The following is an 18,884-nucleotide window of genomic DNA, read 5'->3' as shown; positions in this document are numbered from 1 at the left end:
CATGAACCCCACGAGCACACACCCTCGCAGTGTGTGTGCTTCACCTTCCAGTTCCTTCCCATCAACTTCTGCCAAGCAGTTCCTAAAGAGACTCCAAAACTCCCACCAGGCTCTGGAAAAGCTTTGAGCCAACCAGGACAGGCAGTTCTTTCACTTCAGGATTCACCAAAGCAATTTCTACTGGAATTTTTAAGCATCTGTTCATCCTGGTTACAACTTTGCACAGACACAAGCACAAATTCCCACTATTACCTTCCTACGCAACCCTGCAGCCATCACTTTTCCTTCCTGTGCTAACGCTCATGCTTGTTGTACAATTAGAGCAGAACCAGTGCAAGAGAAGCTGATCTTTAAACTTCACTCTGGTTATTATGTATTTTTACAGCCCAGGCAGGTTCTGCTGTGGTTAGCAGAACATTTCATCCATCTGGCAGGCAATTAGCAGAGCTCTGTTCCTGTTTCTCGGAGGTGAGCCATTACCTTCCTATGTGAGCTCTCTCTCGTGCTATGCCATTGACTTACATTGCTCTCAGTGGAGCACAATCCAAATCTCATCCCCAGCATAATGTCCAGGAGAACATTACAAGAGGCTAATTCTGAACCTTGCCTCGTCCCCAGTCTCAGGAGTGCTGGCAGGACATGAGAGCTGTATTGCTAACCTCAGGAAAGGAGAGGAATCACCTTCCAGCCAAGTGGCTTTGGGGCAGTAAGAGGATGGCCCTGCAGAGTGCTGCACAGTCAACACTTTGAGAACTTTAGAAAGGAGTGTGTGACAAGAAGAAGAAATCCTGCTTCGATGTGGGGCAGGACAGCCTGAGAGCACTGCAGTCAATAGAGCTGTTCCTTAAATTCAGCAAACCTGCAGTAGTTAACCCAAACTCACACGTTCCAGGAAGCCCCTCTCTCCATGAATTCTCCCCAGCTTGAGCACACAGAGCCGGCTGGTATTTCATTCAGATCCTGTTTAACTTCAAATGAGATTTAAACAAACCTTTGGCCCTTGCAGTGTAACAGCCTTCATACCTCCTCTGGAACCCCAGAGCAAAGCACCAAAGGGTTAATTAACACGTGTGCAGTGTGTGCTTTAGGCAATATTAAGCAGAAACCCCTGAACAGGCAAGTGTCAGCGAGTGCAATGGAAATAAATTGGGCAGCTCCTTCCACACTTCAACTTTCTCTGCCCAGATTTGCTCAGAGCTCTCTGTGCTGCTTGTTCAGTAATTTCACGCTACGCTGCTTAACAATGTAAGCATGGAGGCTCAATCTAAAGCTGCACTTCCCAAATGTCACTTGTTTGTGAACACATGGCTGAAGCCAAAATTGCTTTAATATTAGAGCGGTGCCTGCTGGCACTGCTGTAGTTAAGGGTCTGTCAGAATTCCGACGATAAACCCCATTTTCTGGGGTGTAATACCATGACCATTTGCCACAGATAAACCTGCTGTACAAGGTCAGAGCAGACAAACACAATTCTTCACCTTTTCAAACCAAGTTGGCTTGGCTATTTTTGAGTTGAAGACACTTAACACTGATTGGAGGCCTTTTACGGTTCTAGGGTTTTCTTACTCATCCCTTTAACTCCAGCACAAATTCAATGTATGATTCCCGTTCCAGCCTCCACCAAACCCTGGAGCCTCAGTTATTGCCACTGCAGCATCAGTGGAATATGAACAGTGGGATACAAACACCAATGTAGGGTTCACCACTTGAACACTGGTGGACGCAGACAGGACAAACAGTAACTTTTCAGCATGAGGATTCTTCTGTTGTGAGAGAATTTCACTTGCCGTTAGTAGCAATTTAATGCTCTTCATTTATTAAAAGGGAAAAAGAAAAGAAATGGCATACGGGGTTTTGTTATTCTACAAGATCCCCTGAAGTCTGCAGTGCCAGGAACAGCACCAGCCTCCAGAAGCAAAACCCAGTGACTCACATTAGGCACAAAGCAGCCACTGGGGCTGATCAACACCCAATGCTGATCACTGCCCAATGTAATCCTGTGCAGAAAATCCAGCTTGGCTCCAAACTGCCCAAAGGCATTACAGCAAAAAGGTGGAAGGTTAAAGAGACCCCAGGATCCCAACCCTGAGAAGGGACTCATGCCAGGCAGCAATCATCTGCCTTTTGCTACTCTCAATATAAACCTTTGTGAAGGAAAAATGGACAGCACCACATTGTTCCACAGACTGAGACACAGATGGACTTGCAGTCTGCTTTGAACAGAGCTGGTTTTGTCCAGAGGAAAGCGTTAGGATGCATTACAAAAGCTACAGAGTCAAGCTGAGTGGATAGAAGAAAAATAAATGCAGAAAAGGTTATAAATGCTATTGGAAAGCAAAAACTGAGCCTGCCTTTTTGGAAAGGAATATCTGAAGCAATTTCCAAATGCGCCCCCCCCCCCCCATCTCTCCTTTCCCCAAAGACCATGTGGAACTGACACCCACTTTAAAACTTCACAGATGCTGTTGAATCAGTTGCACTTCACACTTAAACCCAAGAGAACGGTGTGTGTGTGCTGGCATGAAAGCTGTCACTGACTCCAGAACTGCCAGAAGTGACAAAACGTGCAGGAAATTTGCCCTAATGGAAATAGCCACCCAGGCATTTCAACATGACTCTGCTCTTCAGAGTTAACCGAGTGCATAGATTAGAGAAACTCAGATCCTTTCAGAAGGTTATTACCATAGTCTTATTAAAGCTTAAAGGTATTCCCAGCTTATTCCTTCTCCTTCAGTGTGTACCTAATGAATTGTATTCAGTTACATCAGTCACCTTATTCACTGTGAAATGTAGTTTGGATGCATGAGAAAACTAATCCAAACCTACTAGTCTCAAAACAACCTCTTTACAAGGTGTGTGTAACATCCAGCATTTGAGAAAGTCATTACTTTGCCCTCAAAATGACAAGAGGTATCAACAGGCATAAACCAGCAGCATGGCACAACTGAAAGAGCACATCATCAAAACGACAGCACTTTCCTCTTTGTTCTTAAGGGTAAGTGTCCCACTCTCCTTTGTACTGCATGAGCTCCTGGTTTTAAAGAGCCCTTCATCCCAACAAACACCTACTTGGGTTGCCATTTTTCCATAGTCGATCCATCGCAAAGTAGCAAAGTTGGTAGACTCAGCACAGTTGAAGCCATGGTTGAAGCCGGCATGGTATCCATAAGGAAATGTAATCATGAATTCTCCAGCTTCCTGGGTGATCTGAAAAACAAAAGGATGAGATACCCACGGATCAGTTAATGTAGCAGCTGGAGAGCAGATACCTATAAAATCAAATCTTTAGATCATGACCACTTCAGCTCATGTTAAGTCCAAATCTACACGCCTACCACCAGGCCAGTGGAGCCAAGAACACTGTGTTTCCCTCCTAACATGCACTCTGCATTGCAGAGTCCTACTGAAGTACATGCTACCTTGCATTGCATTTATTTCCTCACTCACATTTATCAGTCTTACTCCCATTACACCCATAAGCCAAACACCCTAAAAGCTACAGCCCACCATTTATCTACTGCAGTAAAATTAAAACTACAATAAGCATTATAGACATTATTAATGTAAGGGTTAAAATCTCTACAGATTACAGCTGTAATCAGGGGCCAATCAATCTGTGATGCTTCTAGAAAATCTCTTTTTACATCTTATGCAGAGACGACACTGAGGAAAATAGGGATGTGACTGAGTACAGCACAGATCCTATGACACAGCATGCCTGGAGCCACCCTTCCAGCCCAGCTCCCCAGCTTAGCAAGCCTTCACCAGCACCTCCCTTCCACAGGGTCTGAAAGAGGCAGAGTTTGACCTTCCCTGTCTTTCCAAGCCAAAAGTGCTGACAGACCTTTCAGAGCAGTCACATGCCAAACCACTTCCATTTGGATCCCTTCCCACCAGCAGTAACTCAGCACACAGCAGTTCTGAGCCTATGGAGATTCCAAACAACATACACTCACAAACACGAGGATGGGTCCAAATAGAAAATGTGAGCAGACAGAAGCTAAAACATTTACCAACACCTGAACTTGCTGCTGACATTAGCATTAGCAGAATAAGTAAAAGAAGAGAAAGAATACGAGCTGCTACAATACAAGAAGCTCCTGCAGTACTGCTGGATGAGAGGTGCTGAAGTCCGGTCGTACCCAGCTTCGTGGAGCACCCTTCCACCCGCCCCATCCGTAAATCAAAGCAGAGGGATAGATTGCTAACTTCAGAAGACAGAAAGATTATGTTTCTGTCAGAAAATCTACATCCTGGTGTCTTCATTTCAAGCCCACAGTGTATGTCCTCTATGCCACTGCTGTCAACATTATCCCTACCATAAATTAGAAAGCACTCAAGATGATGGATAGGCCATGCAGAAAAGTAATAACTATTGAAGGAAAGCCAGCATAAACTGCCACTCATGGAGAAAGCCCCAAATTTACTGACTTCTGCAAGCTCTTGAGAAATAAATGGAAAAATCAATAGGAGATTACAGAAATACACATTTTTAATTATTAAAAAGCCCCAGTATGGATCTGTTTCTTTTTTTTTTTCCACAGAATACTGCTATAGAGATTCATAAATGTGGGCCTATTCACTTCATTGAAATCTGCCAAGAATTCAGATGAAGGGATCCTGTCTCTGTTTCTAAAGAAAAATGGCACATGTTCCCTGCTTCTGAATAACAGCGATCCCCTCCAAAAGCTACTATTTCAGGACAGGAGGTATTCGGATATAGGCAATTCAGACTAAAGAGATCTCCTCCTCCTTTTTACACTTAAGAGCATCCTTCCAGTGAGTGCTATAGAGAAGAAAGAAGCCACCATAAAAAAGACACTCCTGTAAATCAAGATTAGGAATTGTATTTAAGTAACATGTTAATAACCCCTTTTGCTTTAAAAGAGAAAGTTTGGGTTTGACATTAATAGTGTCCTCCATGTGTACACTGGCCTCTCCTTTGTGTGCGTGTGTAAGTAACAGGGAGACAGAAATCAGATTCTTAGTATTTACATATACTCAGCATGGAGGAGACCCCAGACATGAATCTGCAAAGAATCATCATGTCACAAATCAAAGGTTCATAGTGGGAAGCCAAGTTAGGCTTCAGAAAGCTGGTAAAGACTTTCTACCAAGCAATAAATTAGAAACTCCCTTATTTAAAAAGCTTTGTATCACATCCCTATCACCACACAGCTCAGCAACAATGACCTGGGACAAGCTTGGAAGGAAAGTATTCATCTATTACCTCTTGTCAGCCTCCTTTGGTTGCCTTACCTGGTTATTGATCAGAAATCACTCAGTATACAAAGTCAGACAGATGGAAAAGCAAACATACAACAATGGGTTATGCTGGAGAAAATGATGCCTACCTACAACATTCAAACATTTGAAGTCCTATAAGAATTTCCTTTGCTTTTTGAGCTCCAGCAGACCCAAGAGCACTGCCCCAACACGCTGCTTGAACGAAATGGCAGAGATTCATTTTCAGCTGCTTCTTTAGACAAGCAGTGCATGCTTTTTAGCCACTGCACCACTTCTGGCTTCTGGTTAAAACAAACTTCGTAAGGAAAACACCACAAGAAGCAGCAAGACACAGCCTGTAACTGATACTGAAGCAGAAAGCAGCATAAGAAAGCCTTAAACTTTACAGTTTAGGATAATAAATAAAGTTCAAGTCAGATGTCTCAGGAGCTTGTGCTAGCTACAGATTTTCTATTCTTTTCTGTATATGGTTAAAATAGAGAATGTCTTATTCTCTCTCAAAAGTCATTTCTCAGAGGAGCATCTATGCAATAAACTGAGATGTCCCCCATTATTCCAATCCACATGCCCACTTTCCTGAAATTCGTAAAGTGAAAATCCTTATCACAAAGTCAGAGCCCACAACTGGGTCTTTTCCTTATTATTTTCAACCATGTGTAGCAGATACCTGTGTTCTCACACTTGGGAATTAGGTTCCACAGATAGAATGATGAAAGAAAACGGTTTGTTGCTTTCTATGAACAATTTAATATCGACCATCATGTACAAACCAGGCCAAGTCTGGTCACTGATGTTGAACCATAAGCACCACATTGCTCCGTGCCACTCTCCCCTGCCCTGACAGCGAGCTCATCTCACAAGCTGCTTGATCACACTTCAAATTTCATTCATCACAGCCTCCCGCTAGGAAAAATGAAACAGTCTCTGGAGCAGTAAATTGAATGAATTCATAGTTTTTATGCTATAAAAGAGCCCAGATCTTTTACTTCCATCTTAAAGACTCACCAGGCTCATCAAATAGGTGCAATACTTTGTCTCAGGTGGAATAACTCCAAAAACCATGTAAAAGAAGAAATACCAGGACTCAAGAGTTCTTATTTAGAAAAAGATGGCCATAATATCCACAGATGATGATGCAAAGGGGATGGGGAAGGATGAAATCAATTTGAGCCAGGCATCCTCTGACACTTCCCATTGGAGTTAAGAGTCCCAGTACCTCTAACTCAATTCCTTTTCCATATCCAAAGGCAGGACAGGCTCTGTGTGCTGTCAGCACACAGCAGCAGTAGCGTTTGATTGTGATACATCCATAGTAAGCACACTTGGCTGAAGAGATTTACTTTTGCCAGAAGACGTTAAAAATAAGCACATTAAAATGATCACACCAAATAAACCTGACCCCTCATTTCAAATAAGAGAACTTAAGAGATTCATGGATCCTTACTGGCCTAGTGTACAGTGAATGCTTACACAACTGAATCAGTACATCCAGCTCCAGTTCTTGGTTCACATTGGATCCAGGAGAAAAAAGTGTGTTCCAAAATTCCCAGCGAGTTATGCTGCCTATTGATAAGCCCCAGCATTTGTATTACAGTTTGCCCCTCTCCACCTGCAGAGGCTCCCTAATTGACAAAGTTAGTTCTAGTGAAAGCTTTTATGAAGAGAGGCACTTCACAGTGAGTGTTTGAGCCAAACCACAAATCCTCATTTACAGGCAGGCACCTGGTTTAAACTGATAGGATACATTTAGCATAATAATGCATTTAGAAATGAAGCAGGCTGCTCCTCAGGCTTGTGATGAATTGTTTCCTTAGGAGAGGGGTGCGGTGCTTTGTGCACCTCCACAACCCACCAGTGTCTTCAATGCACCCTTTGTACGTACCCGGTCAAAAGGAATGCCATATTTCTTCAAGATCGAGGGTGAAATGAGGGTCATCTTGTGACGGAGGAAAGCATCACATCCCTGAGAACTTCCTGGAAAAAATCCTGTGAAGACAATAAAAGAGGAGTAGGCGCTATAGGAATCTTGTATCAAATCAAGGATTTAAGTAGAGACAAGCTGACAAAATCAAAACCTGCCTAAATATATGGATCAAGACAACAGGCACACAATTGAAGCTGTAATTAGCACATCCCTCAGTGCTTAAAATACCACATCAATTTTGTGACAAAACCTTGCATACTGAGGCACATCAAGTCTAAATTCCATTCAAATTGAGAGCAATCTAAGTCTCTTGTGTCTGGGAGTGAGTATCTTGGCCAAAATCCCAGTAAAAGCATAGCACGTTAAGAAACCAAACCTGTCTGGCTCGAGTTTTGGCTCGACCTCACCCTGGGCCAGCCCTTTTCTGAGTACGAACAAGGCAAAAGCAACAAGTATGCATCACCTCCTCTGAACACGAACATGTCCTTTTCTGCTGTAGGGAGCCAGGCTGAGGACATTGGGGCTGTTCGGATCAGAGAAGAGAAGCTGCGTGGAGATACCAGAACAGCTTCCAGTGTCTGAAGGGGGCTACAAGGATGCTGGAGAGGGACTCTTCCATCAGGGACTGGAGCGATAGGACAAGGGGTGATGGGTTCAAACTGAAACAGGGGAAGTTCAAGTTGATAAGGAAGAAGTTCTTCCTGTGAGGGTGCTGAGGCACTAGAACCAGAGAAGTGGTGAATGCTCCATCCCTGGCAGTGTTCAAGGCCAGGCTGAGCAGAGCACTGGGTGAGATGGTTTAGCGTGAGATGTCCCTGCCCATGCAGGGGGTTGGAACCAGATGATCTTTAAGGCCCCTTCCAATCCAAACCATTCTATGATTCCAAATCAATTTGCCCTATGTACCACCCCCTTAAAAGAACAAAAATAAGCATGTTAATGCTTAGATGTTAATACTCCTCACAAGGCAGTGGAAGGAGGAACATGCATTCACTGGCCACAGTGGTCACTCACAAGCCTGGCAGAGCCAGTATGAGCTGACTCAGCATCTCAGCACCATTATTAAATAGCTACAAGAGCCATATTGAGCTATCACACCCATCACAAATAATTAAACACACTCAAATTGCAGTATAAAACCTGAATAAACCCCTTGATGTCAGCACTTTGCTTCCAGAAATGGCAGCTCAACCAGTGTGACACCCTTTGCTTCAAGACCATGTGTTTCACTCCGAGTGGGTGATTCAGCAACAAATTACGTGTTCACGAGGACCAAAACCCATCACCACTGAGGAAAACAAATAACTCTAGGTCTGGAAACAAAACTAATGGATGAAAGGTAATGGAAAGGGTTTCAGGAAGTGGAAAGGATTACTGGATTCCAGATTTTCTTGTATTTTTGTCCTAAAAGCATTTCCATTAAAATTATGACTGTCTGCTACCAGCCTGTCGTCCCTCTCTGCAGTTCCTCTTTTTAATGCACAGTTTAAGTGGCTCTCATTAAGGCTACTAATAAAGAAACACATTTTAAGTGATTAGCACCAATAACATGGCAACACATTAACATTCTCTCCATGGGCTCCACAGCTCTCCCAGTGAGCCCATTTACAGCTCCACTATTCATTTTCCATATTAATTGCACACTCATTTCTCCATAGTAAACTTCCTCATAGTATAAACCACTGATGCACGGGACAGGAAGAATGCCCAAGCAGTAGTAATACTATTTCACTGTTGTTTCAAAACATCACCCATCCCAACTACTGAGAGTATTAAGCAACAGAAACCTAACGTAAAGATGAGATCATTGATAATTTGCTTCTGGTTGATACATCACCAACCACTGATGTGTCTCAAATAGTGATCATCAGTAAAAGTAAGTTACAAACAGCAAGAAACTTATGCTCTACTTATGTCAGATGTTGCTATTGCAGATTCTACAGGTCATCTGGATTTACTGGCTCCTTTAATAGCCTCAAAAGTAACTTTTAGAAAACCTGGCAAGTTGTACTAGTAGGAAAATTCAGCCACAGGTTTTCTGCCTCTGAAGCCATTCTACCAATGCAGCAGGTTCATCAAGCAGCTCTTGCAACTGTTTCGTAAGAACCAGTTTGATGACAATTCCTTATCAATCTGTTTCAAACAAGGGCAGGATTCTCCCCTGCCATGCTTTGGGTTTCACCAAGAACATACCCGTGTGTTGGTCCAAACACAGGAGGAAGGTACAAGTCCAAACACTATGAAGATGCTGAGGCGCTGGCACAGGGTGCCCAGAGAAGCTGTGGCTGCCCTGGCAGTGTTCAAGGCCAGGTTGGACACAGGGGCTTGGAGCAAGCTGCTCCAGCAGAAGGGGTCCCTGCCTGTGGCAGGGGTTGGAACTGGATAAGCTTCAAGATCCCTTCCAACCCAAATCAGGCTGGGTTTCTGTGATTCTGTGAAGCAAAGCTCACCTTTTGCCAGGCGTTCCAATCTCTTGCCGTGCTCTGGAGGTATGGCATACCTAGGAGAGAGTTGACACAGAAGAAAATCATCATTAATGTAAAAACAGCAAAAAAAAAACAAAGGCTGGAAACAAGTGTGGTCAGAATTTGTAGCACAGCACATTCACAAATAATGGCTGGAAATAACACCAATATTTCCTAAGGCTGGAAGGTATCAGTCACATGTAATACATGGAGGAAGGCCAGTATTTCACTCAAAGTCTTCAGAAAGGTTACATGATGTGTGTCATTTGCCTAAATGTTTTCCAACAGCACCACAGGAGTTCACAAGGTAGAAGAAACACTGAGAAAACAAAGGGATGACACAGCACTAGACAAAAGAGAAACAAATCAGTACAGGGAAGAGCAGCCATGGTTTCTGCTGGAAAGATACCTGCAAAACAAAACCTGTGACAAAGATTAACACACAACTAACTTCAGATGGACTGGAAAGGTGTGCAGGAGGGATGTGTTCACTGCCACATCTACAATGCATATACAATTGCCATATCTACAAGACCAGGCTGGACAGGGCTTGGAGCAAGCTGCTCTAGTGGAAGGGGTCCCTGCCCGCAGCAGGGGTTGGAACTGGATGAGCTTTAAGGTCCCTTCCAACCCAAACCAGGCTGGGATTCTGGGACACATTTAACATGACGACACGTTCTAATGTCAATGGAATTCTGTAAGTTACTGTTCACACACTGCATCAAATCAAACGTGGTGCTTGTAGCACTTCTTGTAACAGAGTTTTAAGAATTTACATTTTCCTCCCTGACATTTATTGCCAGCTATAACTTTGCTTCAATGTGAATAATAAAACATCCATTATTTTTGTTATTTCCAATAAAGACATCAAAACCCTCACGGCTCATTAGAACAGGCTGCAAACAGGATATTGCAGTGGGCGACCACACAGGTGAACAGTACTGCTCTACTTACATCAGGATCTCTCAAAATAGATAGAAGCCCTATCCTGTACTGCTTTTGTACAAAACCCAAGCTTACCTGTTGTGCTCTGCCAGGCTAGGAAGGATAACAAAGGACAGAAATCATACATAGGATGCTTCAAGATTTAGACATTAAGCCGATTTCAGCTGATGGCTTAAGTGAAATCGAAGGTAAAACACTATGTAGCACCTAATCTTGTAAAATAATAAATACAGCAACAGTCTCCCAACATCCTCTGACCAAAGTTTGACAGTGCCCAAAACTGCATAATTATCAAGCAATTCAATTTCATCTGTCTGCGACAAAGCTCAAAGCCTTCCTCTTACAAAGCCCATTCATCACTTACATAAATGTGATAAAACTAATCCCAATCCAAAGCTTCTTTGTAGGATTAACATCCCCTAAAACAGGGAAATGAGACATTCCATTCCTTCTGGGAAAAGTGCTGAAGGATTGGGAAAGGACTCATTTATGGCTCCAAGGCTGCAGATGATTAATGTAATATCCCCAGTCTACAATGCAACCTTCACTTCATTAGTGCCTGTAATTGGGAGTTGTAAAGATAAGATTAATTAAATCTTGAGGATGTTCAAAGTTTAATACATTGGAACATGGTTATTTTGTGTTATCTGAGACTGCAGCCTGCAAAAAGGCAAGCTGAGCTTTGGAGAACAGTCCACAGAGAGAAAAGAAAAAGGACTTGTTTGGATAGAAACCAGCAAGGAAGGAGGAATTCCAGCTTCTTTAGAAGAACTCTATGGAATAATACACAAATCAGACGCCCTACCGCAGAATAGCCTCTTGGTAACAGCTGGCTCCAGGTTTAGAAATTAACTTCTCTTTGGGCCAGTCTTTGGGCCAGTCTCTGAACCTCTGTCCTTCTGCATTTATTCTTAGGGATTCAAAAAACCAACTGCAGAAGAGAATTCAAAGTAGGTCAAATTCTGCTTTAAGTTACACTCACAGATCTGACTGATTTACATAGAGATAGGCAATAAAGGAAGACTTTGGGTTGCTATTTAAAACCAGCAAGAGCAACAGAAGGCTCCTGCAAGTATGGCACAGATTGAGCTCGCTCAATCTAGACATGAAATGATTGATTACAAGGTACAATAACAATGGAGGTGACATGGAAAGATTAAAACCTGCTGCAATCAAAGGAGTGCTGTTATTGAGCATATCAGCATCCACCAAGGGCTGGCTTTTGTGCACGACCTTATGGTACCATCCTCCTGCTTTCACCATGAAAAACTGCCAGGCACTTGTTGGGGACAAACCTCCTTGGCAGAGGGAACTGACAAAATGCTGTCATCCAGTAGGATTTGTTACCACCCCTCCTGCACCCACAGGCTGGGCCTCAGCTAACAGCAAAATGGCTTTAATTCCAGAGCCAAGTGACAAGATGCTGCCTGGTAAAGCACATCCAATCATTTTCTTTTCTATATGCATGAGTGTGAGTACTTTTCAGGTGGGGTTTTTCCAACCAGTAGTATGGACTATAGAGTATCCACGGACCTCTCAGACTAAGAACTGAGAGAAGCAGTTTCATGATATCCCTCTGCCTGGACAAGCCTGAATGAGGCACAGAGCAGGACCAACTGCACCCCAGCTTCAAACAGATACTTCCTTTAAACCACAGCAAAGACGGAGCAAGGATTTTCCATTGCCCCCAACAAGCTCAACTAAAGGGAAGTGAATGTGGCAGCATCAATATTTAACAGCCCTTCTTAATAACCATCTTTTAACAGACTGCTGCTGCATCAGAGAAAACACCTGCAACAGCCAAGAGAACACACACTGCTGAAAATACTCATCATCTTCGAGTGCAGAATCTGTCCCTCCTGGTTCAGCCTGGCTCCCCAGTAAAAGAGAAGTCAATGTAGTGTTAAACCAGCAACAGGTTTAAGATCTATCAAACTTGCAAGCAACTGGGCTTGCAAACGAATCAAGTCACCAATGCCTTAAGGATGGAGTTCCGAGGGCCAGCCTTGCAGTGGCTGACCAAGACAAAGGGCTGAGCTTAAGCTGAAAACCTGCTGCTCAGCGATTTGTCACATTAGGCATGAATAATGGCTTGCTGCTTTGCCAGGGAACACAAGATTTACAGAGCAGGGAAGAAACGAATCTCAAGTTATAGGTGTATGACTCAAATGTCATCTTCCCCCGAAGCCAACAATCTCAAAGTAATATCCTGATCCTTTTAAATTACCTTTTGCTACTCCTTCTACAAAAACAAGAGCAGTTCCCTGAAATGAATTAATACAGAACTTGCTGTTCTATGTGAGAGGACTTTCAGCTTCCCCACTTGCTTCAAAAAAGCCATTCCCAGCATTTCTGATCTCTACTCTTGTATAATTTGCTGAGTTCCTGAGCAAAATTGATTGTAATTCCCAGACATCAGGGTCACAGTATTTGTCCTAAAGCAACAAATGCATTGGCCAATCACCTCCCGACAGTGGTAACCTTTGTTAACATGAGTTGAACTGGACAGTCCCCTTTTTTATCCTTAACATAAAAGCAAGATCCTTCCTATCTGCCATAAAGGATGTCATTAATAGTGTAATTTTCTTGGTGTTTTGTTTATTCCCCTGGAATGGGGCTTGATGGATGCGGATAATTATCAGACTATAAAAGCCAGCAAATGTGCTATTTTCTATCGCTCTAAATCATCAAACAAATAAAGTGTGAAACAGCATTTCTGAATACAATTTTCCCCTCTAATGGCTTAGAATTATTATCAGGAACAATGAAAATAAATAAGCAAATGTCTTGTGAGTTAAGAATGTAACGAGTGTGTCAGTGAGAAAGAGCAGACAGACCATCCTGGGATCCAAGGACTAGTTCCGAAGTCACCCAGGGACAACAGAACAGGGAATTCACTACAGCAGCAACTTCCAGCATCAGATGCTCTTCAGGGACTTTCCAGTCGAACTCAGATTCTTCCCTCACTGCAGCTTCTTCCATTCAATGTCGTCTTCTTCTTGGCCACTGAAAGCTATTGAACACCTTCTCCACACCAAAGGCAATCTGCAGCCTGCTCGTGCCCTCTCTGCTGGTGTCTTTCTGTTTAAGAGGGACTGTTCTCACCTGAAGCTATGGCTTTGGCAGAGGACCTGGCCATCCTGCCGCTTAGCTCAGCGTCCCCCAAAAGCTGAGGCACCAACTCAGGGCAATTAAGCAGTCTTTAGATTAGGCAATCCTGTGCACCCATTTCCTACCAGAGACTGGCCTCCATGGGCAGGAGGGGGTTCAATCACAAGGCCTTGGAAATGTCACTTCAGTGCAATCCACAGGAGAAGGTCAGAAAGTTAACTTCACAGTGTCTGCACAAGGTCTGGCCAAACAGGCCCCACACAGTTTAACATGCTCTAATTACTGAGATAAGGAACAGAAACCAAGAGAACAGCACATTTGAAATGTCTAAGACCATGCGTCAAGCTGGAGGTTAGTTATGTGTCTTCAAAGCAGATTCAGCTGTGTCAAGAATATCGACCCTTTGAAGACTCAAATGCCAACCTACTCTCATACATGACAGGCAGAATAAAAAGCTATTATTTCCATCTCTGCAAGACAAAGTGGGTCCATAAATGAATAATCTGAACCTTGATCTTCAACATCTTTAGCCCCCACAACAGCAGAAATCCCTCCAAAGAAAACCCCTTAGTCTATCCAGAATATATTTATCACCCAATAGAAGCTGTTAAGAACTATCACTGCAGAGGGTGGTCCCTCATTTGCAAAGTTCATATCCTGCTCTTAAGGCCTAATTTTTCTACCAGGTAAAACTCTCAGAACATGACATCTCCTCACGGTGTCAAAGTAAAGCTCAGAGCACCAAAAGTAGTTTTTTTCCACACTGTTTTTAAGCTGGTTTGCAGCCAGTATGAACAAAAAAGGCATTTCAACAAGAATGGATTGGTCCTTTGTCGATATTGCTGTCACCTCCCTCCCTTTCATGGCCACTTCTCTGTTCCTCCCTGTTTAACCTCCCTTGATCTGTGTCTCCCTCCCAGTTTGTTAAAAGACAGAAATTAACTCCCTTTCTTCTTCTTCTCCTCATCAATATCTGAGGTTATCCCAGGGTGAATTTGCTGTAAATATCCAATTTCCCTCCTCAAGATCACGATTTGGAAAGGAAAATCTCTGGCCTCCCTTGTCTGTCCCCTTCTTTTGTGGCTCTTTTACATCTAGAATGCAAACACATGCTCTGGAGATAAGATCACACATGGATCAGAGAGCTCCTTGTTCTTAGGAAAGAATCTTTATCAAGTGCCTGCAGTTTTATCTTTAATGGATCATTTCACAGGACAATGGATGATGGAATTCAGTGTCTTTAACCAGCAGTGTCAATGATTTCAAATAATGACATTTTTATTGAAATACACATAGGACGAAAGATAAACACAGAGGCTGGAGAGTACCTGCTCAAAAAGCCATACTAAGGAGTAAATAGGTAATGACAGAACAAGATTACAACCACACAACGCACCAAATCAACCTGTCTTCTAAAGCTTGGGGAAAAATGAGCTCTGCAGGCAGCTGCTCCAATACAATCCTTTGGGAACCAGCACAGGAAGAAGATCAGGACAAAACCTGCCTAGAAAGGGCCTGGCTCACAGTGAGCATTCCCAGCACTTCGACCACAGGGCTTATTTCACTGGGTAAGATCTCTTTTCTGTGCTGCCTGATTGTCAACCCCATTGTCAAGCACAACATGAAGAACCAAGAAGCAGGATTGCTGCTAACAGAACAGCAAAGTAAGACGAGGAATTTTCTTCTTCCTTTAAGAAACTACAGTTTGTGCAATTGTAAACTCTCTATTTGTTTTCCAGTGACGATGGACAGAATTCTCTCAGGTTACTCTGGCGTTGGGATCAAATCCTAATGGATTGACTGTTGGAAGATCAGAAACAAACCTAACCCGTGCCAATCACACATTGCTAAAGGACTCTTTAACCCTTAAAGTCGCCATGGGCTAGAAATAGTATTAAATATATTAAGTTTAAGAGGTACACCTGAAGTTGTAACTACAAGATTTGCACAAAAGCACTGAACACTTGGCTGCTTTCCTAGGGGTTCACTAACCCAGACCTCAATGACGACAGAAAGGAGATTTTTCCAGAACTCTAAGGCAATTTTTAAATACTATTTTAAAGCAGAGAGCCTAATATGAACAACCATCTGCTCCTGGAAACAGTACCCATGTACCAGTCCAGTCAGCTCCATTGCAACAAATGCCAGGCACAAAGCACACAATTACGAATCACATTGGAGTGACTCTCCTTCCACCCATACAAATAAAGCCACAGTCTGCTTCTGCACGCAGTGAATGAGCAGCATGAAGGAGGCATTTTGCTAAGAAAAGGTGTTTGGGGAAAAACACTATGAAATCATTTATTCATTCACTTTGGCCAAGAAGATAATTACTACACAATTCAACACAGATGAATGACTACAATATTCATCCCCTTGCCATTCTCTAGTATTTGTTTTGAAGAACCTGTTCACACCAGATTTATTTCCCAAAACTGGCACCATTATTAATTCCTGGATGCTTTTTGTAGTGGATATTGTAGAAATCTAAATACAAGCGAAGATTAGGCTTCAAAGACCCTATATTACCTCACTGCAACTCAAGCAACAAGGAGAAAGAAGGTAACCAGGGGAGATCACAGATGTTCCCGCCTTGTACCAACTGGCCTCCTTCATAGGGCAGCTTTTGGAAAAACCTATAGATAATTGCTTACAGGAGAACAAAAGGAATCTGCTTGCTAGCAAGGAAAGGTATTTTGGATTAGGAACCCCCTTGAGCTGGAGGTGCAATGCCACTGCAATGACAACGCACTGACACTCTTCCTGAGGAAAAACAAATTCCAAAGGGTTAATGCTCCTCACCCACCCAGCTGCACTGTTTCAAACTACAGCTACTACTTTGAAGCTAGGGCCTATGTTCTTGTTAGCATCAAAGCTAGAAGTGTTTCAGCTAAGAAGTGATGAAGATCAGCGGCACAGTGTGTAAAGTTTCCTTTATTTCTTCTACTTGATCCCCTTTGTCATGTTGATTGGCCAGATGGAAACCTCAGAACATTAACTAGTTAACAACTGCATGCAGGATGCAGAGAGCTATTTCAGCACTGTCACTCCTATAGGCTTCTGTTATTTTAAACTCCACTTGTACTGCACTTGGCATCACCCAATGTCAATTTTCTGTGCTGAGTAAAGGAAAAAAAATCCCTGCTGATTTCTGCCAAAGCGTTGACAAAATGTGAATAAAGACAAAGCTCTGCAGCACCACTGGTGCTTCCTTCTGGTGCTTCCAGCCCCTGCTTTCAGTTCCATGCCAAGGCAGAATCTGCAAGCTCATTCTCCCCCAGGGCCCGAGTCAGATCAGGCTGAAAGAGTTATATGAAGCATGGAAGCACATCTCCCTCCCATCTTGTCTCAGTGGCAGAGTGCACCGTTCAAAAGTCTCAGTTATTAAAACCAATCTGTGATCCTGTCAGACTTCCACAGATCTTCATTTCAAATCAGGCCTGAGCTTTGAGCAGACACTTTCAAAACACACAAACGAGTTGCAGCAAGAGCCTTCTTGGATCAAAGACGTGCTTCTCTCAATCCAGCCTGGGACCACTGAGCTGTGATGAATTATTAGTGCCGGCAGAACAGCAGTACATGCATTAAACACTGTCGGTGGAGTAGGAGTCCACTTGAAGACACTGCTGTGCAAACAAGGATGTGATCACAGCAGCGTTACCACCTTCCAAGATCATTATGGAGAGCTACAAAGCACAGATCAGAAGGATCTCCACTTCCCTGAGTTGGGTACCACAAGTCACAGGTGAACCCCAACCTCCAAGAGTTTATCATTTCAGCAAACTAACTAAACAGGCCCATCAAGATGGACATAAAATGAACGACTCAAACTAAAATGGCACTGAAGTACGGACTAACACCATGCTCCTTGCCGTGGATTTGGACCAGAAACAGAAAGAGGACTCTGGAGGAGGAAGCACATACACAGCACAGAGCTGAGTGAAAGGAGGAGGGAGACCAAATGGGTATGAGCATCCAGCTGGCTGCTGAGCTCATTTCATCTCTTTTCTTAGAGCCACACTCCCTCCTCAGTCCCCATCAGTCCAAGAGTTTTGCTTGATCTTCCTGGCATTTCCTTGCAGTGTTAGATGAGGTTGAAGGAAGACAGACAACACGAATCCTACCTCCCCAGAACACTGTGACGACTCTGCATCACAAAAAATACCTTTCCATAATCTGTCTACAACAGCATAATGAAACACAACAGCAATCTATTAAAAAGAAAAACCTCCACTATTCCAATTGCAAGCACCTGATGGTGAAGATAATCCACATAACACAGGTTAGAGCTCCTTCAGCCATATGCTGACTCCTGGGATTGAGAGAGCAGCCTGGCACCTAGCACTGCTCCCTTCCCCATCAGGTTTCCACCATCCTTCACCCACAGCACCATCTCCAGGAGGTACAGTCCAGCTCAGACCCAAGGGCAGCCTCGCCTGAGTATCAGCAGTAGAGTGGTTTGTATTGATTAACTAATGACTGCGGTGTATGAAGCCGAAAGCCTGTATTAATAACTCACTGCTGCACTGCTCTCATTTAGCAGGGAATTACAGGGGGATGCAACTCTGCATCTCAATATATCACTCCTTTCATGAATCTCTGAGGAAATCAACATGCACATGGATTCTCAATGCAGAAAGCCTGCTCCAAAGCAGCTTCCACCTATAACAGTTTTGGAAGGGGTAGGAGAGTGAAAAGCTGTTCTGCCTGGCCATGCTTTCTCTCTCCCTTTCATTTTATTTCTTTTAATGGGTATCACTGTTCCTTCCTCTATCCCTTTTATCATCAGAAAAGGGGTTTGTTTTGCCAAGGCTGCCCGAGAGCAAATGGTGTTGCAGTTAATCTATAAATCAACCATCACCATAAATTCTCTTCTTTCCCCATCCAAAGCTGCAGGGCTGTAAAACAGATTACATGGGATAGCAGAGGCAGGAAGGAAATTTGTGAGCTGCAAGGAGCCCATCATAGCCCAATGGCCTTCCCCTGCCCCTCCTTTCTCCCCCACTCCACCCCACCAAGCCTATAAATCTTTACTGTCAGAGTAGAACACACAAACAGCAAATGTGTGCACTCATTTAAGAGCAAAACAACCTCACTCACACATCTCACATGGAAGGCTGATGCAGACCTTGGGCATCGAGGGAGGAAAGGCTGCAAAAATCTTTTGAATTCCCTAATGCCAAGAAATAGGA

At 43.4% G+C, this 18,884-nt stretch overlaps 1 protein-coding gene across 3 annotated transcripts in view; it reads right to left on the bottom strand.

Moving 5' to 3' along the window:
• KDM4B (lysine demethylase 4B) overlaps window positions 1–18,884 on the bottom strand; it is an 82,115-nt gene that overhangs the window by 35,986 nt on the left and 27,245 nt on the right. For all 3 annotated transcript variants that reach the window (XM_080633814.1, XM_080633812.1, XM_080633813.1), the window contains exons 6-8: window positions 9,622–9,671; window positions 7,130–7,233; window positions 3,070–3,207 (exon numbers count right to left, since the gene is read on the bottom strand). In XM_080633814.1, the coding sequence (XP_080489940.1) occupies window positions 3,070–3,207; window positions 7,130–7,233; window positions 9,622–9,671 (292 nt within the window). The remainder of the gene's footprint in view (window positions 1–3,069; window positions 3,208–7,129; window positions 7,234–9,621; window positions 9,672–18,884) is intronic.

The sequence above is a fragment of the Psittacula echo genome (genome assembly GCF_963264785.1).
Source record: "Psittacula echo genome assembly, chromosome: 24".
NCBI lineage: Eukaryota > Metazoa > Chordata > Aves > Psittaciformes > Psittacidae > Psittacula > Psittacula echo.
This window is presented reverse-complemented; position numbering and strand designations above follow the sequence as displayed.